The sequence below is a fragment of the Macaca thibetana genome, chromosome 7, assembly GCF_024542745.1.
Source record: "Macaca thibetana thibetana isolate TM-01 chromosome 7, ASM2454274v1, whole genome shotgun sequence".
NCBI classification, from domain to species: Eukaryota; Metazoa; Chordata; class Mammalia; order Primates; family Cercopithecidae; genus Macaca; species Macaca thibetana.
In genome coordinates this window covers 17,326,007-17,353,754 of record NC_065584.1, presented here as the reverse complement: position 1 = coordinate 17,353,754, position 27,748 = coordinate 17,326,007, and the positions used below count along the sequence as shown (strand labels likewise).

General features: G+C 46.9%; 1 protein-coding gene across 2 annotated transcripts in view; it reads right to left on the bottom strand.

Moving 5' to 3' along the window:
• Positions 1-2,417: 2,417 nt before the first annotated feature.
• The window catches only part of NRDE2 (NRDE-2, necessary for RNA interference, domain containing), a 188,796-nt gene continuing 163,465 nt past the window's right edge, over positions 2,418-27,748 (bottom strand). For both annotated transcript variants that reach the window (XM_050799009.1, XM_050799010.1), the window contains 10 exons: positions 26,910-27,357; positions 25,688-26,093; positions 24,224-24,357; positions 21,079-21,199; positions 15,540-15,715; positions 13,104-13,490; positions 11,009-11,937; positions 9,160-9,298; positions 3,397-3,468; positions 2,418-2,799 (listed from right to left, as the gene is read on the bottom strand). In XM_050799009.1, the coding sequence (XP_050654966.1) occupies positions 2,674-2,799; positions 3,397-3,468; positions 9,160-9,298; positions 11,009-11,937; positions 13,104-13,490; positions 15,540-15,715; positions 21,079-21,199; positions 24,224-24,357; positions 25,688-26,093; positions 26,910-27,357 (2,938 nt within the window). In that variant the 3' untranslated portion in view covers positions 2,418-2,673. The remainder of the gene's footprint in view (positions 2,800-3,396; positions 3,469-9,159; positions 9,299-11,008; positions 11,938-13,103; positions 13,491-15,539; positions 15,716-21,078; positions 21,200-24,223; positions 24,358-25,687; positions 26,094-26,909; positions 27,358-27,748) is intronic.

The window sequence follows — 27,748 nt, the reverse complement described above, 5'->3', positions numbered from 1 at the left end:
GGCGCCACTCTGCCTACCACAGAGGACATTCACACATGGGGGTGGCCCAGTGCAGGGTGAGGACAGGGTGCTCGTGGGGAAGGCGGGTGTCAGCCCAAGCAGGGTGTGGAGCTGTCTGTGTGGAGAAGCACCACAGCACGGGGACTCAGCATGGGCAGGGGGAGGGTGGCATCCGTGTGGGGTGTACGTGCAGGGCTGGGGTGGTCCAATACGGGGAGTCAATGTGTGCAGCCTGATGTGCAGTATGAGAGCCCAAGTGGGTGAGGAAGGCATCTGCAGGCACGGGCTGGTGGCAGGGGAGGGAGGCTGCTTATGTATGGAGGCAGTCAGGTAGGGAAACAGGACGGTGGGCGCCAGGTTTCTCTGAGGAGTTAAGACACAGAAAGGAGAAAACGAGAAGGACCCCTGTCCACTGGGAGCGCCTAGGAACAGTGACACCCCAGCTGCAGCAAGCACCCCCAGACCCAGACCTTTGCTTCTATGTAGTATTCTCCATTAAAAGGAGTGAGGGCTGATTCCAGGGCTAGGCAGGGAAAGGACAAGATGAACCCAAAGTCTGTTTTGCCAGAAAGCAAGGGAGTGCTCAAGGAATGATAGGGACATGTCCAAAGGACACCGAAGCCTATGTGAAGGGACTTCCACTGGCCAAACCTGGGACAATCTGAGCATCCCAACAGCTAACTATTAACGGAATTCAGTACAGCCCTTTAAATAGGGAACTACACACACATACCACTACATGTGAATTGATCTGAAAGTCTGCTGAGGAAGGGGTGTTTACAGAGTTTGAGAGTATCCCACAAAACACCGTTCAGTTAGAAAGGAAAGTCCCACTGGAGAAGTGCAGCAGACACCGTCTTCGCCAAGTGGTCAAAATGCACATCGGTAATGGGCACTTTGACAGTACGTGCCACCCAGGAGTGTCACTGCTGTCACACTCCTGCCAAAGATGCTTAGCGTGAATCCAGTGATGAGGAAACACCAGGCAAACACAAACTGAGGAACATTCTACAAATTCAGAACATTTCAAAAGTATCCATACCTTGGAAGTCAAAAAGCTTCCAGTCAGAAGACCAAAGAGATGACAACCAAATGCAGCTCCTGCTCCTGAACTGGACCTTTTCCTAGAGGACGTGACCGGCCTGAGGACCCGCTGGGAGTACCGTGTCCATGCCGACTTCCTGCTCAGTGTCTGTATCGTGAGTGGGAAGCAGACTCTCGGCAACTGCCTCTCACGTGGTTCAAGAAAGAAAATTCTTTGTAACGGACTTGCACCTTTTCCGGAAGTTTGAAATTAAAAAAAACCAAAAAACAAAAAACCCAGCACATCAGTATTGCCTTTTCCTTATTGGTAATAGCTGAGCCTTTTCCTCTAGAGGGACAGTCTCCCTCATGTCAATCCTACAAAAGCAGCTAAAGCAAATGCCAGGGCCTAGAGTGTCAGGGTAGCGGGCTGAACCGTACCCCACCCCAGCTGCTTCTCCAGTTTGCTTGTTGACCAAAATGCTGAAATTACCATTTCAGCAGTTGGCCACTGAGGCCTGCGGTGCCAAGTGCAGGGATGCAGGGGTAAGTGCTTGTGAAGTAACAGAATTCCCATAGCAATTTCTTCCCTGGCTTCCTACACTGGTGAGCCGGACAGGGAGAGCCCTGTCTGCCTGCAGAAAACCCACCGGCTCTTTGGAGCCCTTCCTCAGCAAAACCATTTAAGGTGAACTCTCCCATCACTCCCTCTGCAGCAAGCCCAGCTTCACTTTTCCAACGCAAAATAGTATGTGTGCCTTACAAGTAGTAGCTGCCTCCTCCTACTGGGGACACCGCACAGAGGTGCCTGCTGGCCTCATTCCAGGAAAGAACACTGTCCCAAACCCGCGGCGGGCCGACCACTGTGGTCTGATATGATCAGTGGCTCCTTTGAGGAAACGAGCGCTCCTGATGAAACGCATGAGCCACTGTTTGACTCGAGCTCAGACCCCCCCTTCTCAGCCCTCCGAGCTGATGGTTAGTCTTGGGAGGCACGGAGTCGTCTTTCAGAACTTCATGTCAGCAATCTCAAACGGGCTTTTAAAAAACAACAGTGATGCTCTCGACATCTTGTTGGTCAGGCCTGAGTTCTTCAGCAGCCCCAGGGCACGCTGCCCCTCCAGCTCCAGGAGGAGGCATCGCGGGCTAAACTCAGGGAACTTTCCACGCACCGCTTGCAGGCCAGAACATCAAGCCTTAACTGCGGGTCTGAACACAAGAGTAAAATCTGCTCACCAGCCTGGGGAAAACATCCTAGTGCTGAAAAACCAGCCCTTTATCTCAGAGAGGGCCTGGCAGGGCCACCACGCCACCAGCGGAGGGGACTCACTCACCACACAGGGGCTGGTGCTGGCTGCACACAGGCAGAGAATGAGCAAGGACGTTGCCACACGTCAATCATCATCGGTTTAATGACCCCTTGGCATGACTCTCTGGCTATATACAAATATACACATATTCACATATATAATATGTAAATAGCTTTTGTGTCATTTACACACCCAAAAAGTGTACAAGATGTGAAGAGGCTGACAGCCCACATTATTACTATCGAGAAAGAACATTTCGAAAGCTGAGGTCTCCCAACACACATGTTCTCCGCTCACGCCTCCTAGCTCTGCAGGGTGGGCAACTTGGCCTTGCTGCTCTCTAATCCTCCAGCAGCAGCTCCAGCTCCTCCAGCGGCAGGCGCACCCGGAGCTCCTTCTCAGTCATCAGGTCCAGGATCTCCTGCATCTCGTCGGGGAAGTACTCCACGGCGTCCAGGTATAACACCTAGGCGCAGGCAGGAAGGCCACCCCACTCAGCCTCCACTTCCTGTCAGCCTGGAGGAACTCAGGAAGCAAGGGCCAGGTTCCTGGTGACCCTGCCATCCTGTCGCCCCCCATGGCCCCTGCTCCCCTTGGCTCAGACTTTCTTAACTCGGGCAGCACTGGGCACATTCAGGAAGGACACCACATTCGCAAAAGCGAGCAAACGCCAAGCGAGGCCTTCTCTTTCAAAAGGGGGGCCAGGAATTGCTGGCTGTCACCCTCAGTTTGACTTCTGAGTGTCACCTGACCTGGGCCCTCACAGCCGGGCTGGGACATGATCCCAACTCTTTCAGCATCTGGGCTGAACTCAGCAAATGCTGGGAAACCTGCTACCCACGGCAACACTTCCACGAGCTCCAGCCCCAGGCAGGGCCAGGCTCTGACTCCACAGGGGACAGCTCCACCAGGAAAAGGCTCTGGATGTACCTTGGGACAGGGTATGGCATCCATGAGCTGAGCATCCCCGGTGCCGCGGAGCAGGCCGGGAAGACACTAGCTGGACGGAGCCCTGGCGGGAAGTCTTCGGGAAGCTGAAGACACCATGGCCTTTAACACTTACCTTTGCCCAAGGGCAGTTCTGAAGCGCTTTGTAGAATACACCTTTGCTTCTTTCTTTATTTCCTAAGGAAACCTGGGGTGAGGGGGAGAAAATACAAACATGATTCATTGACACACAGAGGCTAAGGCTACACAAACGCCCTTGGATGATGGGCACAAGCCCCTCAGCTTCAGTGAGCCTGCCTGTGCGGAAAGCCTGTCACCGTCACGGGGGCCGTGGGATGGGGGCAGGTGCCAGGGAGCACTCTCAGAAGCCACTGCTGTATTGGGGTTGTTTCCTCCCATAAAAACGGCCCAAGAGTGTCAACCCTGAACACGTCTGACTTTTTAAAGTCTCGTATCTCCTCCTCTGCTGTGGGCTGTCACGTCTGGGTGTTGTAACAGTGCTTGAAACCAAGCAGCGTCGGTGAGATGAGGCTGAAGACCTTATACAAATAGAGAAAATCTTCTACGATACTTATCTTAGAAAACATAGAGAAGATACTTGCTTTAATACTTGCCATTTTCTGAAAACCATCTTTTAGAGAAACGAGGCGGCCAGGACGGTGATCACTACCTTACTAAAGGTGCAAGTTCCATCAGCAATCTCAGCATCACTGTGTGGATATTCAGCACGTGTTCTCTAGATATAAAACCCCCCATCGCGACTCAGCCACACAGCCTCCTTCCCAGCCCAGTGTGGAAGGAGACCCAGCCTGGGACCTCCGCTGACAACAGCCCCTCTCCAGCCCCTCCAAGGAATCACAGCTCACACAGGCAGCTCCACAGGTAGCTGGCTGTGCAGCCAGGAGTGGGCACAGGCAGGGCTTGTGGGGCTGAAGTTTCTGTGTTTCCATCCACCCCGTCCTTCAGGCTCCCCTCCCTCAGAAGAGTGTTCTAGGGGACACCAACCTTGCCCAGCCAAGCGGCTGGGGCACAGCATGCAGCCCAGGACCAGTGAGGGCTGCTGACCGGCCTCCCAGAAACCTGAACAGTGGCATCCAGGGACTCCAATCTCCAATTTACATCTCAGGAACTCCATCTACCAAGGATGGCCTCATTCCTTTTTCAATTTTTTTTTTTCACGGTCTATGTTGCCCAGGCTAGCCTTGAATTCCTGGGCTTGAGCAATCCTCCCACCTCAGTCTCCCAAGTAGCCAGGACTCCATGGCCGGTCCTTCTCAACTGTTAACTCCCACAGTCACAGGGACTGGAACTGTGATAACCTTGCTTCAGGCAAGGCCCAGTCTGTCCCCAGCCTCTGCAAGTGCCACGCACAGGGCCAACTGTGAGGCTCGGAGGACTCCTGAGTGTCCTCCCTGGTGGGAGCCTCCAGTTCTGAGGCTGAGCCTCTGAATTTATAACCAAAGAGCCATTGAGCGCTGTCTTTCCTTCCCATGCCAATATACTTCAGCGTCCTTTCCTAAGATACTGACAAAATTTAAGACTTTTTTTGTCGTTTTTGAAAGAAAGAAGAAAAACTTTATGACTGTACTTTCTCAACCATGCACAGCTAATCCTGGAACCCAACAAATCCAGGTACACCAAATCCAGGCTGGCTAGCCTCCATCAGTGCTGGAGACGCCCCTACTGTATGGAGGTATGGAAGGGCTTGACGCCAAGTGAAAGCTTGCTGTGACTATGTGTGACTTCCGTCCATGATTTCATATTCTGAGACGTGGCCTGTGTGTACCTTTGCCTTCTGACTGGCGCAGAGTCTCAAGGGAGGGAAGAGTTCATGGGTGCTATCTGGCTCTCCTGGTCCTCCTTCCTCACCTTCTGAATTGACAACTGAGACTCCTCATGAAATTCCTAAGTCAGGACTGAAACATAACAGAGGGGGCAACTCTTCTTTGCTGGAGTTCCCACGGTACTGTGTCTGCCACCCCACGGGATTGTGGCCAGGTAAATGTCTCCTCAGGTGGACTGGGAGCATCTCAGGGAACCAACAGGGTCTTTGCTGGGAACCTAAGAAAACAGCTAATGGAGGAGAACTGCCCTGATGGGTCCCCGAGTGAGTGTGTGATTCGGCCAAGGGCAGTCTCCCAGAGGGAAGCGGGAATGGAGACTTCATACAGAGGCCTTTCCCCTCACACGAAGCCCCAAGAACTGAATCTCATACAAACTGTCCGAAGAACTCAGCCAACAAGATGCTGGCCAGGCACGGGGGCTCACGCCTATAATCCCAGCACTTTGGGAGGCTAAGGCAGGCGGGCTGCTCGAGCTCAGTAGTTCAAGACCAGCCTGGGCAACATGGCAAAATGCTGTCTCTACAAAAATACAAAAATTAGCCCAGCACGGTGGTGCGCACCTGTGGTCCCAGCTAAGGTGTGGGGGTTGCTTGAGCTCAGGAGGTTGAGGTTGCAGTGAGCTGAGATTGCGCCACTGCATTCCAGCCTGCATGACAGAGCAAGACCCTGTCTCAAAAAAACAAAAAATGCTCACGACTCAGACCTGAGCTGGGCCATTAATAATTCTCCCCCGCAGGACCACGGGGGAGACGAGTGACAGTGGCGGGCAGCTGCCTGTCGGCTGCATCACTAACGTCCCAAGTGTCTGAGCCCTCCGTGTAGAGAAGCTATCTGGTTTCTCGTAATCACTTGTTTTGGCATTTGTCTACCTTCTTAGATGTGTGCTGCCTCCCCATGGGGGAAGCAACATCTCTAAGAAAACGAGGAAGCTGAAGGTCTTCAGGCTCTTGCAAATTTTGATTCTCTTTTTTTATCTCCTTATAAACAAATCTGAGCAACTGTTACCTTATACAGCTTTTTAACTAATTTAACAAAACATGACCAACCTTGCCCAAACAAAAAAAGATCCATTTCTAGAATGCTCCCTCCTTGTGCTCCTGAGAGAAGATGGACACTCTGCTGAGAGGCTTACTGGTTTATCTCTGATAGATAAAAAAAGGGGGCTTCTTTTCCCTCCCACCAGATCTTGTAAATGATGGTCTTTCAATATATACCAATTCCTGCCAGCTGTCAACAGGATGGAAGAAGTTATACTAGAGGGTAAAAGAAAATCTAATGATTCACAATTCAGAAATGCCACTGTGCCCTTTTTATTTTAAGACGTCTTTCATCAATCCCATGAAATCAGCTAACTGGCTTATATACTCATAGTTCCTTCTTTATTGTGTAGGCAGACGACCAAATTAAAGGATTTTAAGTATCTTGAAAATAACTGCAATTTTAGCTAAAACAACAAAACAATAAACAAGCCAGGCGCAGTGGCTCACGCCCATAATCTGAACACTTTGGGAGGCTGAGGTGAGTGGACTGCTTGAGGCCAGGAGTTCGAGGCTAGCCTGGGCAACATGTGAGACCCCATCTTTACAAAAAAATAAAAAAAACCAGCCAGGCATGGTGGTGCATGCCTGTAGTCCCAGCTACTCAGGAGGCTGACGTGGGAGGACTGCATGAGCCCAGGAGGTTGAGGCTGCAGTGAGTCGTGACAGTGCCATTGCAGTCCAGCAGCCTGGGCAATAGAGTAAGACCCTATCTCAAAAAGAAAAGAAAAGAAAAAAAGTTTGGTGGAGAGTGTTAATGTATATGCAAAACAGCGTATTTGAAAGTCTCTCCTACAAGTGAGGTTTTAACCTGCTAAGTTCCAACATTAGTGGAAAATTTTAACTGCTGTTTGTCCAATTCCTTTCCCTCCCATATTCTCCATGGCCAAGAATAAGCTTTAATTCCTTCGAACTCTTTTTTTTTTTTTTTTAGACGGAGTTTCGCTCTTGTTGCACAGGCTGGAGTGCAGTGGCGCAATCTCAGCTCACCACAACCTCCGCCTCCCGGGTTCAAGTGATTCTCCTGCCTCAGCCTCCCGAGTAGCTGGGATCACAGGCATGTGCCACCACACCCGGCTAATTTTGTATTTTTAGTAGAGATGGGGTTTCTCCATCTTGGTCAGGCTGGTCTCGAACTCCTTCAAACATTTTTACAGGGGAAAAAAGTGCAAACAAGCAAATACGCTTGCATGCATGTTGCAAGAGTGTATGTATGTGCATATGTATAAGCATGTATGTATGTGCACATGTCCACAAAAAGGCACAATCGCACAACCAGCCTCACAGCCCTCCTCCAGGGAGCCTTAGCCTTCCCCCTGGCCTGCCAGGCTCTCTTCTCCTGCCTCTTCAGACACCTGCTACCTTCACCTTGCATGCTGGCCCTAATGTGATTTTTCCCTGTGTTAACAAAGTGCTAGGAGCCTGCCCAGATGCCTCAGGAACTGCTATGGGCACTCTGCTCTAATTGGTCCTTAGTTCCAATACTACCTTTCCAGAAAGAGAGAAATTCCCTAAGGGGTCAGATATTTTTTTCAAAGCCAACAAGCACTTTTTGTCCACAACCCAACCAAACTAGGCTAATGGCAGATTCTTAGTAAAAATATGGTACATTTGCACCTTACCCTGCCTCTACCTGTAAAAGACTGGGCAAGTTAAACTGGCAAATGTGCGAGCTCCACCATTTTAAACGTAAAGATGGGTGGAATCTTTATGCTGGGAATATCAGGGAGCATCTGCCCTGCTCCCTCAGCTGAGCAGCCTGATGACAGGAGTGGAGGTTTCACTAAAACCCTGGGCTCCTGACTCTGCTGCCTCAAACTGCCGTCTCTACCAACAGCAGCGTCCTGCCTGCAAGTTTCCAGCTCACACACGAGTCAAACCATAAGATCAGAGCTTCTGGGTCTGAAGAATAAATGTTAAGAGAAATGCACAAACTTTTGCAGTTTTTTTTTTTTCTTTTTTTTGAGATGGAGTCTTGCTCTGTGGCCCAGGTTGGAGTGCAGTGGTGCAATCTTGGCTCACTGCAGCCTCCGCCTCCTGGGTTCAAGCGATTCTCCTGCCTCGGCCTCCCAAGTAGCTGGGACTACAGGCGCCTGCCACCACACCCGGCTAATTTTTTGTACTTTTAGTAGAGATGGGGTTTCACCGTGTTAGCCAGGATGGTCTCCATCTCCTGACCTCGTGATCCGCCCACCTCGGCCTCCCAAAGTGCTGGGATTACAAACGTGAGACACCGCGCCCGGCCGGAAATGTTGATTTTAAAAATTACATTCTAGATTGCATTTTTAAAAAAAAAAAGACAAGGTCTCACTTTGTCACCCAGGCCCGAGGGCAGTGGTGTGATCATAACTCACTGCTACTTCAAACTCCTGGGCTCAAGGAATCCTCCTGCCCCAACCTCTGGTGTAGCTGGGACCAAAGGCTCACACCACAGTGCCCAGCTAATTTTAAAATTTTTTTGTAGAGATGCGGTATCGCCATCTTGCTTAGGCTGGTCTCGAACTCTTGGGCTCAAGCAATTTTCCCGCCTTGGCTTCCGAAAGTGCTGGGACTACAGCCTGAACCATTGCACCCATCCTGAACCTTTTCTTTTAAAAACAAAATCTGGACCTAGAAATTCCTATGAGCAGAATGAAAAAGAATATAGGTCTCTTTCAAAGGAAAGCTCTTAGACCATTTTGCAAGTTGCCAACTTAAGTCAACTTAGAGAAACCCACATTAAATCCTATTGCACTCAATAGCCTAGTAACTACTCTTCAACTTCGTTCTACCAAATATTTTGAGGAGACGGACCACTTGCAACCTCTTCCCAAGTCCTGAGAGATCTGACATTATCCCATCAGGATTTCTTAGGGATTCACCAATGCCAAGAAGATGAGAGTGAACTGTGGCCTCCCAGCTCTCTCGGGCAGGGGCTTCTGGACAGCCATACTTTCTCATTAATGAAGGAAAAGGTAGAGCTCTGCATGAACACAAAACATCTCAGTATTTTCTTACCAGAAAGTTCAAATACATCCTCCACAGCAAGGGGCACTGGCTGCCACTGTCGCTGCGCATGGCGTTTTCAAACAGGGCTTGGATCCGATGCGTTAAGCCGGTCTCAGGAATTGTGGCGTGGATCTCTCTACCGTCTAACCTGCAAGGCAAAGGCTCATGTGACTCTGACACAGTTCTCTCATGCTACATCACAGGAGGGAGAGATGCCTTAGTGATGACAAGTGTCAGCAACAGCCGGATCAGAGAGAGTCAGGGAAGAGAAGTCCCTCAGGCACAGGGCGCTGTGCACGGGGCTTCTCCAAGGCCAGGAGAAGGCACAGGCAAGAGTTCTGTGGTTTCTACACCACACCAAGTCTGAGTCTGTCTTGAAGTCACACCAAAACCCCCCCACCCGTTTTCTAAAGAAAGCTACCCTTTGCCAGGCACAGTGGCTCACGCCTATAATCCCAGCACTTCAGGAGGCTGAGGTGGGTAGATCATGAGGTCAGTAGTTCAAGGCCAGCCTGGCCAATATGGTGAAACCTCGTCTCTACTAAAAATACAAAATTTAGTAGGTGCCTATAGTCCCAGCTACTCAGGAGGCTGAGGCTGGAGAATCGCTTGAACCCGGGAGGCGGAGGTTGCAGTGAGCTGAGATCGCACCACTGCATTCCAGCCTGGGCGACGGAGTGAGACTCCATCTGAAAAAAAAAGAAAGAAAGAAAAGAAAGCAAGCTACCCTTTAATCAGCAGAATGCAAATTCCACTTTACAGGAAGAAAAGACCTTTTGATTTATAGTAGAGAAAGCAAGGCTCACATGGAGTGAACAAAATCCCAATGAAGGAATAAAAAACAAGTGAAATATTATTCAAAGACAGTTTTGGCTAATTTATAAGGTCAGAGTGAAGCAACAGCAAAGATTCTGGGAAAACAATGATGCCTAAGCTAATGTGTCCCCCAGATTAACATTTAACCTTTAGAGAGAAAATACTGGATCAGGCCGGATGCCATGCTTCCCTCCTGTAATCCCAGCACTTTGGAAGGCTGAGATGGGAGGACCACTTAAGCTCAGGAGATGGAGACCAGCCTGTGCAACACGGCAAAACCCCATCTCTACAAAACATAAAAAAAAATTAGCCAGGCGTGGTGGTGCCTGTAGTCCCGGCTACCGGGGAGGCTGAGGTGGGAGGATCACTTGAGCCCAGGAGGTCAAGGCTGCCGTGAGCTGAGACTGCACCACTGCACTCCAGCCTGAGCGACAGAGTGAGACGCTATCTCAAAAGAAAAGAAAAAAAAGAAAATATCGTATCGAAGATGGTATTTAAACATGACAGTGCTGTCACTAAGAATGCTGACAAAAGCTCCCAGTCGTTACACACTTTGTGCCAAGCACTTACCTCACTGACTCCTCAGAGAGACCCCATGATGTAGCTTCTTCATGCCCATTTGACAGAGGGGGAGCTATGAGAGGGGAAGCGGCCTGCTCGAGTCACCCAGCCGAGAAGAGCTGGCACTGGAATCCAGAGCTGCCGCCCAGCCCCTGTGCTGTCAGCCATCAGGCTTCCATGACGGCTTCTCAGCATTCCCGTGGTCTGACGGCCACCACCCACGCACACAGAAGCAACATTCACACTCCCGAGAAGCACACCCAGGCGACCGCCACCAACCCCTCTCCTGAGAGGCGCCGCTACTTTGTGACTCGATCACCTTTCAAACCATTTTTCTACGACACCTACAGCCCCACAGCAGGTGTTCCGGGCACCGTGCCGTGTTCATCCCTGTATTCCTGAGACCCGGCAAGGTGGGGGGAACACAGCAAGCATTTCATAAACATTGGCGGGGCACACGAACAGGACGGTCTGGAATTACCTCTGGACAGTTTCCACCAGTCTCTTCCTCAGTTTCTCAGCTTCAATTGCAAACAACCAAGGCTCCAAGGCTTTGGCAGACCTGGTGATTGTGTCAAAAAATCTCCTGGTCTTGCTGGCACTGTGGGACTTATTCTGAATCTGTACATAGGACCTCCAAAGAACCTGGTTGCCCGGATACAACTTTAAAGCCTGTGAGAGCACCTCTCGCAGAGGGGCCAGCGGGTAGACACTCACTTTCATGTGGAACCTCAGCAGGCTCGTGTGCATCAGTGTGATGGCTTCGAGAACACTGGTCCAACTCTGGGAGCTCGCACTGTCCCCCTCGCCAGAGCCTTCTGGGAAAACATAACTGTTCAGTTTTGCAAATACCTGTTCGTATATCCGCACAGCAGCATCAATCCCTGTGGTCAAATACTGGAAGAGCATGAAGCATTTAGCCAAGCTAATTAGGCGGCTACAGGAATCGGTGGGAGCTGGATCGGAGACACAGCTGTCACCCAAACAGTCCTGCAGCGCGTGCTCATAAGCCTTTCGCGCTTTCAAAATGTGAACAGCCAACACCTGTCCAGTGTAGGGCCCACAGGGGCTGCTCTCAGTCAGCTTGGTTAATATGTGAACAGCTCGGGCCGTGGCAGCCCCTCTCACTTCCGGCGACAGCTCCACCTCCAGCTCAGCATAGAGCAGACTGAGCTCACAGAGGTCGGAGTCTTTCAGTTCTCTGCTTCCTGCCATGCCGAGTGCTGTGTCAAAAACTTTTCTGGCATCCTCCGTGTTGCCAAGCAACCACTCTAGATGTGCATACTGCTTCCAGAGGCAAAAGTTGTTGCGGTTCTCTGGCTCCTTAAGGAGATTCTTGGCTAGTTTTTTGCAGTTCTTCCCTTGTGACTTTAATCTCTTCTTGTTTTTAGTGTGCAGACACCAAATTACCTACAGGGAAAAAGAGAAGAATGACCCCAGGCGCTCTGTAATTAAGACGTCCTCTGCTGCCAACGGTAGAAAGCACTGACAGGGAAAAAGGCGTCTATACTTCCCCCTTTATCACGGGTCTGGTAAACACTGAGGCTCTCTAAGCTGGAAAAGAAATGAGGATTTTTACCAGGGCCATAACTGCCCAAATATACAATCCAGGGTTCCAGCTGAAATCTCTATAAACAAGGCTGATACCTACAAATGTTCTTCTCCAAAGAGATGTGGCCACAACATTTTAACATACTATTTCAATACAACCTGGTGTGTGTAATCTGTAGTTAAAGCTTCAGAACTTGGGTGCTAAGAGAGCCAATACTAACTGTGGCCAGCAGAGGACAGAACAGCTGACTCAGACTCATTTCTAGCAGAAAGAGGAGGGTAAGTATTACAAGTAGCTTACCTTTTATTTATTTATTTATTGAGATGGAGTCTCACTCTGTCACCCAGGCTGGAGTGCAATGGTGTGATCTCAGCTCTCAGCAACCCCCACCTCCCAGGTTCAAGGGATTCTCCTACCTCAGCCTCTTGAGCAGCTGGGATTACAGGCATGTACCACCACACCCAGCGAATTTTTGCATTTTTAGTAGAGACGAGGTTTTGCCATGTTGGCCAGGCTGGTCTCGAACTCCTGACCTCAGGTGATCCGCCCGCCTCGGCCTCCCAGAGTGCTGGGATTATAGGTGTGAGCCACCCCGCCTCGGGCTCCCAGAGTGCTGGGATTATAGGCGTGAACCACCCCACCTCAGCCTCCCAGAGTGCTGGGATTATAGGTGTGAGCCATCGCGCCCAAAGCTTATCTATTTTAATAAACCCCTGAGTACTCTGACGCTGCTTTAAAACTGTTCTGAGCACTCACTGCTCATATATGGACGGGGACCGGGTAGTGCAAGACAATACAATAAACAGCTCGAGAGTCACTGAGGTAGCCTGACTCATTCCTGTCTCACTCCTCTTCGCTGCGGCCCCTCAGAAGGGCAAACACACACAAGGTGCCTTCAGGGTCACTGGAGGAAGCGGCGCTGGGGCATATTCCAGGGAGAGCACTCAGAGGCTTACAATCCCGTTTATAAACACTGACATGAAATGAAAAGTCCCCAGACACAGGAGGACGAGTCTGGAATTACCTTTGCAATCTCATACTGTAACCAGGAGAAGCAGAGCTGGGACTTCTCTTTGCCTGAAAACAAAGGCATGACAAGGTGGAAGACATTGCGGATGAACTCCTCGCCCTCTCGGTTCTGACCCCTGGTCCAGCGAGGACAGCCCAACCGATCCATGCGGCCAACACAGCTAGCCCCGGAAAACGAGGGGTTGAAAAAGGTCAAGGGCTTTTCATCGTAAAGTCCATTATCAAAGATGCTGTTCTCATCCATAGCCAGATAAAGACAGGAGGCTGGAGAAGTAAGGCCAGAAGGCACACCCAAGAACTGCAGGAAGGCCTCCACCAGCTGGAACTGAAGATTGTGGCTGGAAAGTCTGATCAAAGACTGCCCAATATCATCAAACAACACCTGCAACAAAGGCAAAATAAAGCGACCCATGTCACAAAACCAAACCTGCACATTTTTCACAGTTCTCTTTATGTGCATGTACTAATGGTTCAACATTATTCAAATTAAATTCGTTTTAAATAGACAGAAGCTTAGCTCTCTGTTAGCAAAAGCCAGAGGCCTCTCAAGGCAACCTGGACAGCTGGAGAATAACTGTTAGGCAGCCCTGTGGTGCCATTAACATTTCCACACATGGGAAAGCCTGGGAAGGAGAGAAGGCTTGAACAGGTTTAAGCCAGAAGCTTTCAAAGTATCCTGATGGATTTGTAGAAAATCTAGAACATGCTCACTTCTGAAAGCATATATAATTGCTTTTGTACTTTGATAATGCATGATGGTGAAAAATTTTTATTGTACGATGGAAGATAAGAACTTTACTATTTGTGGTTTCCTTGTATAAAATTGCTCCAAGAAATGAAAAATATGCTCAAAACTAGATAAACAGACTCAAGGTAAGAAGGAACCTACAGGAGCAATGGAGCATGTTAAAAGCAATTATAAGAGCTTAATACTAACTGTAAATGTCTGTGGCTGAGTTCATGTAATAATTTAAAAACATAAGGCCAAGGAGGCCACCCTTTTGTGTCCTGGTGCTGCTTATCTGACTGGTCTTTGTGGCTCTCAGCAAAGAGGAAATCATAACATAAGCACAATAAACTAGAGTATGTGGGATTCAATCAAAACCATCAATTAATCAGAAAGCTGCTTCTCTATGTTAAAAATAAATTAGAAAGCTTTTCTCCCCCAGGCTTTGATTACGGAAAAAGCTAAATGGCAAGAAACTGCTCGCAGCAGCAGTCTGCTCCAGAAATCTGCTTCCAGGAGACTGCTGGGACTCCAAGCCTTGAGAAACGACTTCCAGAAGGGTGGCTGTGAACTCTACCAAAGAAAGATTCCACTGTTCTGCAGACTTTCAGCTTCAGCGAGGCGAGAGGCCTCACGGGCAGTTCCCTCTCTAGACGGCCAGTGAGTTGAGGCTTCCCTAGAAGCTGGCCCCTCCTTCCTCCAGAGATCACCTCTGTCTCTATCCCCACTTCTCTGTGTCCTCACTCCAGTCTGGCCACCCCATTCCCCACTCCTCAAACGCTCCTGGCACTCTGGGGCCTTCACCTGTGCTGATCCCTCTGCCCAGAGCAGACACTCTGTCATCAAACAAATATTCCTTCCGCATCCAAGAGGATTCACTGAGCGCTCACCACAGGACGAATGCTGTTCTAGGCACTGACGTCACAGCAGTAAACAAAGGGGATAAACTCCTTGCCTTCAGGGTACCTCATTTGTAGAAAAGGTTACAAAGCTCCAAGACACAGAGTTGGTATCTTGTGAAACTGGATCAATTCCAGGTATCAAGATAGCATTTCTGCATTTTAATTTAAAACCTCCAGAGCTGCTGGCCACTAAACACGGGGCAGCATGTAGCAAGTCACATGGTAACAGTAAATGAGATAACACAGGTGAAGTGTCTGGCACGCCACAGGTATTCAATAAATGCTAGTTTCTTCTTCTGCAAGACACGCTGATGCCAACTGTCCAACAAGGACCCTACAGCCAGTCCCTCTTGTCTTCTAGAGTTCAGTCTGTATCTGCTACAGCTTCACGGACCCAAGAGTGGGGTGGGGAAAGTGGACACAAGGAAAGAATCTAGGACGGTGATTACGAGTTTTTTGAATAATCTGTATGTATCCCACAGGGTTCCACATGAAAAATTCACTGAATGACCTGGAAGTCAATCTCCAGAGGGGTGACCACAAGGGCCCATCCACCTACTAGGGGACAGGAGCTCTCTGGTCAAGCGCCTATATGCTTCCTCATCACCAGCAGCCAAGGAAATTCTACACTGATATCCAGCAGGAAGGAAGTTTCACAGATGAGAACAGGAACAGGTTACCATCTCCTCAGCTAGCCAACTGCTAAGAGAGCTCCAGCGGCCTCCTTTCAGATAACCAAAGTGCACGGGAAAGCAGGCAGAGGCCCCCGGTCAGCTTCCTGCCTGGGGCGGAGGATACATGCCTGTCTCTCGGGATCCTCACAGTCTTCCTCAGTTTGCTTCTTGGTCTTATCAGGGCGCCAGGGCCGCCAGTGCCTCTGGTCTCGGGAACGCTCAGCAGCAAGCCAGATCTGCCACCGGGGCAGAGTCTTATCTTTTATTTCCTGGTCATCCTCTTCTGGTTCATCGTCATCCTCATCTAGACAAGAATGAGACTTCTTCACCTCATCAGCAAAGAAAACCACCATCGCCACTCAATCAGCCTGCTATGTCAGGGATGGCTGGGCACCCGCAATGCCAAGATGTGTAAGAGCCATGCCAGCCTCCCAGGATACTCAGTGGCATTTAGGACCTCCCTTGTAATCAGTCAAGTCCTCAGGAAACCACGGAAGACAAGGTGATAAAATCAAATTATTTCTAATAGTATAGTGATTAGAATGGAAATGACACAGACTCTAGAACAGTACTGTTTAGCAGAATGCTCTGTGGTGATGAAAATGCCGTATATATCTGCATTAACGGGGTAGCCACATGTGACTCACTGGGCACGTGAGATGTAGCTAGTAAAGGAACTGAATTCCTTTTTTTTGAGACGGAGTCTCGCTCTTGTCGCCCAGGCTGGAGTGCAGTGGCGCAATCTCGGATCACTGCAACCTCCGCCTCCCGAGTTCAAGCAATTCTGCCTTAGCCTCCTGAGTAGCTGAGATTACAGGTATGTGCCATCACACTTGGCTAATTTTTTTGTATTTAGTAGAGACGGGGTTTCACCATGTTGGTCAGGCTGGTTTCAAACTCCTGACCTCAGGTGATCCACCTGCCTTGGCCTCCCAAAGTGTTGGGATTACAGGTGTGAGTCACCACACCTGGCCTGAATTCTTAATTTTATTTATTTTTAAATAGTCACATGTGGCTAGACGTTACTATATTGGACAACATAGTTTTAGAGTGCTAAATGACATTTAATGATGGTACTAGTTTAGATTTTCTTAAGCCATCAGAATTTTTAGCCAGGGACCTTGTAATTAATTATGACCTGTGCTCACTAGAGCTTGCCTTTAAAAAAGCCAAATCAGGATCTCCAATAATTTATTTCACCTTGTTTCCTAACTCTGAACGTGCAGAATGGAAGAGGAGGAAAGCCAGTGTCATCTGTAAAGTTCAAGGTTAAAAAATAAAGAAGGTGTATAAATGGTATGGCCACACAGGAAATCATTTTGGCTGTTTCTTACAAAACTAAACACACACTCAGCATAACTGCACTCTTGGGCACTGATCCCAGATAAATGAAAACCCATGTTTACACAAAAACCTATATGCTAATGCTCAGAAACAGCTTTATGCATAATCGCCCACACCTGGAAACAATCCAAACATCCTTCAGTAGGTTGAACAGTTAAGCTGTGGTCTATTTACACAGTGGAATACTACTCAGCAATAAACATGAACAAACTACTGATATATGCAACAATTTGTATGTATCTCAGGGAAATTATGCTAAGCTAAAAAAGCCAATCTCAAAAAGTTACACAAAAAAACAACTGTTCCCAGGGATGCGGACAAATCGGAACCCTGGTGCCCTGCTGCTGGGAATGTAAAATGGTGCAGCTGCCGTCTGCTGCATGGAAAACAGCACGGCATACTAGACACAGGATTATCGTATGAGGCAATTCCACTGCTGAGTATCTACCCAGGAGAACTGAAAGCAGAGACTCAGACAGATAGTGTACACCCATGTTCAGAGCAGCATTATTCACAACGGCCCAGAGGTGGAAGCAACCAAAGTGTTCACTGACAAATGAATGGCTAAACAAAATGTAGTATATACACACAGTGGAGAAGTGTTCGGCTTTCAAAAGGAAGCAAATCCTGGTGCGACATGGATGAACCCTGACAACACTGTGCTAAGTGGAATCAGCCAGTCACAGAAGGTCAACTACTGTCTGATTCCACATCTGCCGGGCTCCTAAAGTAGTCACATTCATAGAGACAGAAAGTAGAACGATGACTGCTGGGGCCTGAGGGGAGCGAGAAATGAGGAATTCGTCTTTAATGGGTACAGAACTGGGGAGGATGAAAAAGTTGTGGAGGTCGATAGAGGTGATGGCTGCATGGCAGTGTGAATGTACTTAATGTCACTCAACTGTATACTTAAAAATGATCAATTTTATCATATATATTTTACAACTAAAACAATTTTGTTAATCAGTTATATACCTTATGATTCCATTTATATAACCTTCATGAGATAACAGAAAACAGACAGAGAACAGATTAGCGGTTCCCAGGAGTTAGGGAGGGGAAGGGGCAGCTGTGGCTAAGAAAGGATAGCGCGAGGGAGCCTTGCAGTGGTCAAACAGTTCTGTATCTTGACTGCGGTAGTGATTACACAAAGCTACACACGTGACAGAAACTGCCTGGTACTATAGAAACACACACACAAATGAGTGCATGTAAAATGGTGAAATGTGAATCAACTCTGCAGATTGTACCAATGTCGTTGCCTGGTTCTGACACTGTACTGTGGTACCACCACTGGAAGGAACTGGGTGAAGGGTGCACAAAACCTCTTGGTACATTTTTTCTACTTCTTGTGACTCTATACTATTTCAAAATAAAATATTTTTAAAAATGTAAATGCATAATGTGTATCTATAGTATAATATATACTGTATATATTAGCATTATATATAGTATATATTAGCATAATGTATATATTAGCATTCTATTATTCCACCAATATTCTGCCTAAATGCTCTTCTGAGTTTCTCAGAAAACTAAATTTATTTATCACTTTCTTCTAAAGATCTATGTTTAAAGTATCCTTTAATCACTCTGAAAAACTCTTATAAGAGATACTACCTTTGTGAGTCATACATCAGACTTAGATACCTGAATTTACTACATGAAAGACTCAAAAGATTACATGGCTTTGGACAGACATTCATGTATAACAATTACATAGTAACAGAGAGTGAGGGCAAGAGAGAAGAAACATGCTATGAAAAATGCTCGACTGCCTGATGTAATCAACTACCCTTTAAACGCTAACCTTTCAGGATGAATAAGAGAAGTTAAAAATAAAATAAAAACAAAAACTGTTATTAATTAGGTTTGCTGGAATCAAGAAAATTTTCAGCCTTTCTTTTGACCCTCCTAGTTTTTTGGAGGACTTCCACTAAATTCATTAGAAAGAAATTCATAAATTCAGCAGAAGTTTCTCCATAATGGAAATGTGTGAGAAGCTTGCAGAGAATGTAAATACCAACACAAGTCTCTAACCTGATGCTAAAAGTCAAGGTTTTGGTATTAATTTGCATTCCCTTTTGGAGAAAACTAACTTTACACCTGATTTTAAGTGACCATTAGACATCTGGAAACTTATCACAGAAGTAAAATTAGTCTGTGCCACTGCTATGAAAACTTTATTGTCACAGAAATGCAGAATACAGCAAACTGTGTAACAGATACTATGCATTGTAATGGGCTCGCTCTCTAACAAAAACCAAACAAAACCAAAACAACAAAAAACTAAGCCTAAAAACACAGACCTATGCTAAGTCAGTCACTCAGAGAGGAGAGTTACTAATCAGACTTCCGTGTTTTGGCCCTTGCTTATGCAGTCTTGCAGACTCAGTGGCTGAGTGCAGTACCTACTTCCGTTTCATGCAGGCTGTTTTTCTTCATACGTAAAACCACTGGTCAGCCTGATGAATAGTTCTCATTCTTTTTGGAAAAGAACACTCCAGGGAAATCTAAACAGCTGAGACTCTGACAGCCCCAAGTGAGGCATGATCACTGCCTGACAGCACTGCCCAGAGGAGAGTTATCCGAAAACACCTGAAGGGCCCTCTTGCTTCTTGTGGTAACAGAGACGCTCCCTGGCCCAGAGCTCTGAACTGTCATGCAAGACAATGCCTAATCCAAAGTTTTCATGGTGCAAATGAATAAACAAAGAAAGGCCACACCTGTGGAAAGAGGCTTACTGAGCCTAGGCAGGGAGCCAGTCTCCTGAGTCCTTGTCCATCCCTCTTTCCCTATGGAACTTTTGATGAAACCATCTGCCTGGCAGATCTCTCTGCTGGAACTGCCTTTGCAGGGAGTGAAGCAGTTCCTGAATGTCTAAGAGTTGTGCTGTCCAATACATCGCCATTAATATGTGGCTATCAAGCACTTGAAAAGTAGCTAGTCTGGGCTGGGTGTGGTGACTCACATCGGTAATCCCAGCACTTTGGGAGGCAGAGATGGGTGGATTACTTGAGGTCAGGGGTTCGAGACCAGCCTGGACCAACATAGTGAAACCCTGTCTCTACTAAAAATACAAAATTAGGTGGGCGTGGTGGTGCATGCCTGTAATCCCAGCTACTTGGGAGGCTGAGGCACAAGAATCCCTTGAACCTGGGAGGCAGAGGTTGCAGTGAGCCAAGATCGACCCACTACATTCCAGCCTGGGCGACAGACCAAGACTCTGTCTCAAAAAAAAAAAAAAAAGTAGCTAGTCTGCACTGAGATTTGCTAAAAGTGTAAAATACACACCAGATTTCAAAGAGTACTAAAAAGAGAATGCAAAATACCTAGTTAATAATTTTTTTTTCCTTTTAAAGCATGCAATTGGCATCTGAATCTCTGGTTAATAATTTTAAAATATTGATTACATGCTGAAATGCTTTGATATACTAGGTTAAGTAAAATACACTATCAAAATTAACATCATCTGTTCCTTTTTACTTTTTTAATGTGGCCACTAGAAAATTTGAAATTACACAAGAGGCTCACATTATATTTATACTGGGCAGCTCTGTGTTACAGTATAAATCTGGAAAGTATTTTGGGGTCATTTAGAATGACAGTTATGTAAATGCTAGGTAATAATCACTTTACAGTAGTCCTAAAAAGGTATTTTTCAAAGTATCTGTTGGTCTGTACATTGACAGGATAACAAAAAGACTGTCTGAAATACACACTAAAAAAGAATGGGGTTGGGCGTGGTGGCTCACATCTGTAATCCTAGCACTTTGGGAGGCCAAGGTGGGCAGGTCAGGTGTTTGAGACCAGAGAGACCAGCCTGGCCAACATGGAGACCCTATCTCTACCAAAAATACAAAATTTAGCTGGGCGTGGTGGCAGGAGCCTGGAATCCCGGCTACTCAGGAGTCTGACGCATGAGAACTGCTTGAACCCAGGAGGCAGAGGCTGCAGTGAGCCAAGATCGTGCCACTGCACTCCAGCCTGGGTGACAGAGCGAGACACTGTCTCAAAAAAAAAAAAAGAATGGGGAGGGCAGTTATTAACAAGATTCCTTCTTCAGTTGCAACCTTTAAAAGGAAAAAGGAAAATTACAGAAACTTTCAAATCCTCAAAGCATCATGTACTGAAGGAGTAAGTCAACTGCTTTAAAACTTCTAAGGGGAACCCATGACATCTACTTAACATTTTTGACATTTTGATGTTTGTGCAATGTTCTGAAGCTACTGATAGCTTAAGTAGATAAACAAATAATCAAGAGGACATAAAAACAAATTCCAGAAGAAAAAAATGTACACGTCTTCACTGAGAGGGACTTACCTGGGTTGATGACCACCCAGCCACCTCGTTCCTGCTGGTGCATCCATGCCTTCCAGCCTCGGGCTCCTTTCTCCCCAGCCCGGGGCTCTCCACTGTCCCAAAAGGGCTCAAAGAATTCCACCTGTTCAGATTTTAGAATGGATGTTAGACCTCACTTGTACAAAACTGCTGAGTCAGTGGGCAAAATCCGTGCTGGTGGACATAAGAGAAGCTTATGATCCTTGAAATCATGTTTGCCATCAGTCTTTGAAGTAGATACATGCTACACACCCCAAGATAGAAAAAAGAACTATCTAGTGTGGCAGGCAGCTTCCAAGATAGCCCCCATGACACTACCCCTGCCTCGTGGTTTTCACACTCGCATGTGAGCTGGACCTAGTGATTCTAACACACACAATATGGCAAAAGTGACGGAAGGTCACTCCCGAGATTAGGTTACAAAAAGACTAGCTGAGGTTCAGCAAGAAGGGTCTCCAGCTGGGTAGGAAGGGAGTGGTTTCCTAGTTCTCATCCTGCCAGGCCAGTCTAACCAGGGACAGTGGCACTGCCAGTTCACCTAGTGCCACTGGACCCCCAAGCTAATTCCTAAAGTCATGCCGCTTTCAAGGTATTTTGAGAGGAAGGCTCCAACAAGAAAGATCATGAGCTCCTGAGCACAACCATATCTTAAGTAACTATATATTCCTAACACCTGGCACAATACTCACTGCCTAGCAGGGACTCAGTAAACGCTTGTTGGCACAGATCTGAACAAGGTAGGCAACCAGGGAGTAGAAAGGTCTGCATTTTTTTTTTTTTTTTCACTCTTGTTACCCAGGCTGGAGTGCAGTGGCGTGATCTTGGCTCACTGCAACCTCCGCCTCCTGGGCTCAAGCAGTTCTCCTACCTCAGCCTCCCGAGTAGCTGGGATTACAGGCATGAGTCACCATGCCCAGCTAATTTTGTATTTTTTTAGTAGAGACAGGGTTTCTCCATGTTGGTCAGGCTGGTCTCCAACTCCCAACCTCAGGTGATCTGCTCACCTCAGCCTCCCAAAGTGCTGGGATTACAGGCATAAGCCACCGCACCCAGCCTAAAGATCTGCATTTTAAAGCCTGGCCCCATTAGCGCCTCCCTCATTCATTGGGGCATTAGGTCTGCAGTGTGTGGTAAGCAGCTCCCTGGCAATAAATCTTTCCCCATGGAACAGAATGTGAACACAGCAATGAACAGAAACATGATCATGTTACTGACTCGAAACAGGACTGTAAAAGTGAGCCAATAACCTACTCAATAAAAGCTTTCCTAAGAAACCTTTTGAAGAGGACAAGCAGGCTTCCAGTGGACACAGCATGGGCCAGGAGCCACAGGATTCTCCAGCCTGAGCCCTGGGCAGTGCCATGCATGCCTGGAAGAGTATGGCGTCCAGGAGAGTCATGTCAGGGCAGCGCAAATGTCCTGACACGTCAGTCATCCTCAGGAAGGGGAACCAGGAAGATGACGCTCCCTCTTTAGAGGTCTGGTTCTTGTAAGAGTGAAGAAAGAAAGTTTACTCAAGAAAGGATTTAAAAAAAAAAAAGTGTGATAAATGAGTATAATCTATTTGTTTATTCCACAGAAACACAGCCCAGTAATATCAGACCTGCCTGTGTGAAATCACGCTACTGTGTTTATGGTAACAATGTCTCTCAGTCAAAAAAGCAATATGGAATATTAAGTAAGAAACTATATTCCAAATCTGTCATGTAAATACTTTGGAATTACAAGTGCTGTTCGTGTTTAAAACCTCAAGCACGTGGATCTTTGATGGGTCACATTCGTAGGCAGAACCCTCCACCCATCACTCTGTTCTTATCACGGTGGGTCTTAGGAAAGGGGCAGGGGAGGGGGTGAGAGAAATTCCGATCCTGACCTACAAGCCTCCTTAGAGTCAGCTGAGAATTCTGTAGTACAGGCTATTCTTAAAATCTCACAGCATGTCTTAAAATCACTCTGTTATATGGCTTACTAATGATCGATTAGAGTAATTTAACTGGTATAATTCTTTAATCCCATTTTTTCTAGACGTAGCATCATGATAAAAATGGTCTTTACTGGCAATTCATGAAACTCCCACGTGATGGAGACCTTGGCCTCTCAAGAAACACTTTTGAATGTTCACCATAAACTCATATATTCTATTTATCTTCCACTAGACATCTTTACAGAGTAGAAAACTGAGTTTTCTTTAGTGCAAAAAGGGAAAAGATATGTTTTCTTATATGCGTAGCTCTATAAAAATTCTTTATTTCTTCACTTATCTTCACTTATCTCAAACACTGGCAATGCTCGCTTGTCATCTAAAGGATTAACCCTTCCCCAGTAAGATTCACTGTTGACAAGGTGCCTTTGTGTAATTTCATTTGCAACGCTACTGAAGATTGTGGGTAATTAGAAGGTTAACTGGGGAAGTGACACAAGACCCAAACTAGAATGCATATGGGTGGAAGACAGTAATACAAAGTTTAAAATGGCATGACAACTTATTCCCTGACTGGGGGAGTTAACCAGTATCGAAACAAAGGTGGAAAGGCGATGGAGTGGAGAGGGGAAAGGGGGGGGGGGGTGAGGAGGGGAGGGGAGGAGGGGAGGGGAAGAGGGGAGGAAAGAAGGGGAGGAAAGGAGGGGAGGGGAGGGGAGGGGGGGGAGGGGAGGGGAGGAGTGGGAAGCGGAGGGGGGAGGGGAGGAGAGGAGGGGGGAGGGGAGGGGAGAGAAAGGGGGAGAGGAGGGGGAAGGGAGGGGAGGGGGAGAAGGGAGGAGGGAGAAGAGGAGGAAGGAGAGGAAGGAGGGAGGGAAAAGAAAAGGAAAAGGAAAGAAGGCAGGCAGGATGACAGGGTGGGTCCTCAGACAGCCTTTATGTTGTGAAGGAGGGGAAGCGTCTTTACCTATCCATATCTCACCACTTTCATTACAAAACTTTCCTCAGATCACTGGACTATTTCTGAGAAGTCCTCCTCAGCAGACTGATATAAAGGAGGATATGATATTTTAAAAACACTACCACACCACCTCTCATTATCCACACCACCTCTCATTATCCACACCACCTCTCATTATCCACACCTTCCCCCTCTCCCTCCCTCCAAAGAGCCAGAAAGAAAGAGATGAGGCGAGCAGAGCTGGGTACCTGTCCTTTGGTAGGCAGATCTTTCACGCTGTCAGGTTTGAAGAAGGTGAAGTCCACCATGGCCTGGAACAATGAGACGGCCTTCTCAGAGTGGCCGGCCTGCCGCAGAAGGTGGCACTGCTGAAGGAAGAGTGCTGCGAACAGGAGGGCAAAGGGGAAGAAGCCAGGTTGATACCAGTAAAGGGAAAGAATGTACTTCTCAAAACAGGCAATTAACACACTGAGAACATCTTTTACCTGCAATCACTGTTAATTTACAAAGCTGTGATACGTATCCTGATTGAAAGCGTCTCACACAGTATTATAAACCAAGTATGTTTGTTCTAATTTTTGTATGAAACCACAGAACACAAATATTAACAATAAAAACTATATATAGTACATAAAAATAAGTCAAGAGGTTGGTCTGAATGCTATCAAATAATCAGAGCTCATTATTACAAGAAAAATGGTAGAAACAGGATGGCGTAGCAGATTTTTATCAGGAAGCAAAGAGCTGTATTCAATTGATCACTAGATGGCATTATTCGCCAGCAACTTTCATCCTATGTTCAGAGTCGGCTATAAAAAAATCAAGGTTCCATGTCTGAATATTCCAGTTCATCTTACTTGTGGTACAATTCCAGCTACTAAATAACACTAAACTATTTGAGTAGATCACAAACAGTAACAAAGTCAAGACTCTGTGTCAGTGTGATAAATGCTTATTATTTTGAGAGCAATGTATTTCTATCTTTAGATGCCAATAGTAATCAATACTCAATAACAGGGGTTGTGATCAAATAAATGCCGGACATTGAGCTAGACTTGCCACAGATTATCTCGCTTACTGTGCACCACAGTCCTGTAAAGCAGGTTTATAGTATTGTTGCTGATGGAGAAACTGGGGCTCAAAGAGGACCTGCCTAAGGACACACCAGAGCCAGTGAAGGGCAAAGCCTTCAGGATTCAAGGTCAGGAGTGATTCTCTCTGGCTCGGCAAAACATGCAGCCTCCAACATCTCAATGCTGTCAAAATGTATATCCCAGGCTCCTTCAGGACAGATCAAAAATGTTAGCAGCATAATAATGCCCAAAACTTCTATTTATGCAGTGGTTCCCAGTCAGAGCATCTCACAGACATCACTGCCTGGGACCCTATAATTGGGTGAGACAGGCACACGCATCTCAACAGATAAGACCATCGACTGCCAAAGCAGTTAAGAGATTTGCCTGTTTACTTGGCTAATCAGCAGAACCTTGTCCAGTGATATCTTAACTCTACTGGCTCTACTGCCCCCATCTGCCCTGGGAGCTGGGGGCAAATTTGTTATCAAAAAGAGTCGTAATACTTTTTTAAAAAATCAGTTCTACCAAACAATTCAGAATTTTTCTAGAATAAATCAAAAATAGATCTTCATTTTCAAGTAAAGCCAAAAGAAAGTCTAACTCCTCCCACGTAACTGGATCTGGTTATCTCCTTACCAAACATGGCCTCTTCTGTGCCAGGCAACGCAGGGTGAGATAAGATGCTGCCGTCCTTAACAGCAGACAAAGTGCTCAAGCATTTTCCATAAAGACTGTGAATTTTTGATATCGAAAAGGTACTAAACTGGCTCTGGCAAAATAAAAGGTATTTCTGCCAAAGGGCTGTATTATTGGGATGCAAAAATATCAGTTTCTGCCACTCTTTGACCAGAGTGGAGGGCTCCCAGAACTCTGTGCAGAGCTTCAGCTTGGCCAGTTTCAGATCCACACTGCTCTGGTTGCTCTCAATGGCCCGCTCCAGAATGGCCAGCTTCTTCTCCAGAATGAGCTTCAGGGACCTCTTTCGCTTTTCCTGCTCTCCTTCCTCGATGGCATACAGGCCAGGACTTTTCATGACTTCGTCCTCAACAACAAAAACACCAATTGACAAATGCAAATGGACCTGGGGGATCCTCAGAGTTTCAACAAAGCTTAGTGATTTTCTTACCACCCCCTAGGGACTTTCTTAAACCACCGGTTCGCCACAATTTCTTTTAAAGAACACTTGGATCCTAAGGTGCTTGTGTCACCTGGTATGTCTGATCTTGTGTTTCTCACTTAACTGTCCATTCTCTGCCATTTTAGGCTTTGATTTCTGTATCAATGACTGGCATACAATGCCTTGAAAGTCTTTTCTGAAGAGCAGACCTTACCAATAAAAGGGCCAAATGTGGCACAAAATATGGTAATTGTATGAGTGGTTCAAAATGAGAGACTCAGACAAACCCACAAGTTTTCGAAAGGGAATGCATGGCTCTAACTGGGTAATACACTGAGCAGCCCTCTCTCTTTCACAACTCTGTGAGCTCTGCCTCTTCTGTTTGTACTTCAGGAATGCCTTTCCCTATCTGGTGAACATCCCTTCTTCTTTCAAGATTGTGTTGTTGAACTTTACCTTCTCCTTCTTGGTAGCTCTTTCTCCTCCCTCAATGCAAATCATCCCCTCACTCCACTCCCAAGTTACACATTACAGTGTTTACTACCCCAGGGTTGCACGTATTCTTCACATGTCCACTCTCCTCACTGGACTCTGAGCGAGCTCAGGGCAAAGCCTCTAATAATCTTTGTATGCCCAGTGTCAAATTTCCTCATTAGCTCAAAAATTGTTGCAGAGTCCATCAGTTTGCCCAAAACCAGGAATGTCCTTCTAAGGTAAGAGAACTGGGATGGCAACACGTACCTGAAAAGCAACGAAGGCCATCCACAGCTGCGTATCCCGAGGATTCTCCCGCACCCGCCTGTTAAACTCCTCCACCTTGGCCTTGAGAGCCGCACTCTCGCTGTCTGGCTGTGTGTCTGGCTGCTTTGATTCCTGCTCTGGAGGACCCTGTCCTTGTAGCCACTGTGTGGTTGACTGATCATAAATCCCCAGAGGATTCAACCAGGTTGTAACAGGAGCCGCATCTTCCAAGTCCTTCACTGGTATAAAGGAGATGGGCTCAGATGAGGGAGGTTCAGTTTTACTGCTGATGGCAGCTCCGTCAATGTTCATTAATCCCACACTCTTCTTAGTAAAATAGCGTTCAACCTGCTTGCGTGAATGCTTCTTCTCTGTGGAAGTCCCTTCCCAAGATATGCACTGCTTCTTAGGGTTAATGCCAAGGCAGGAGTCTCCTTTCCTCTTGTATCTGATATTAGAAAAAGAAAAAAAGTTACTGAGGGAATATGTGTACTACCTCTGAATGACTGAAGGCGCATTAGACCTCAACTCTTGTTACGCAGGTTCACTGCACAGATCCAAATTCACCTTACCTTCAGATTGTTTCTATCTGGAGATACACAAGGACTAGCAATTAACTTTTTTTCTGCCTGGCTGACTTCCTCCTATAACACTTCAACTCTTTGTTAACATCTCATGAATTTCAGATCATGCCTGTCTTCTAGATCTTAGTAATTTCTATTTTCCTGGAGCCTTGTAAAGAACTGTCACACACATTATGTCATTTGATCATCACAGCCATATGTGACAGGCAAGGCAAAAATTATCATCCCCTCTCTTAACTGTTCCTAAATAAGGAC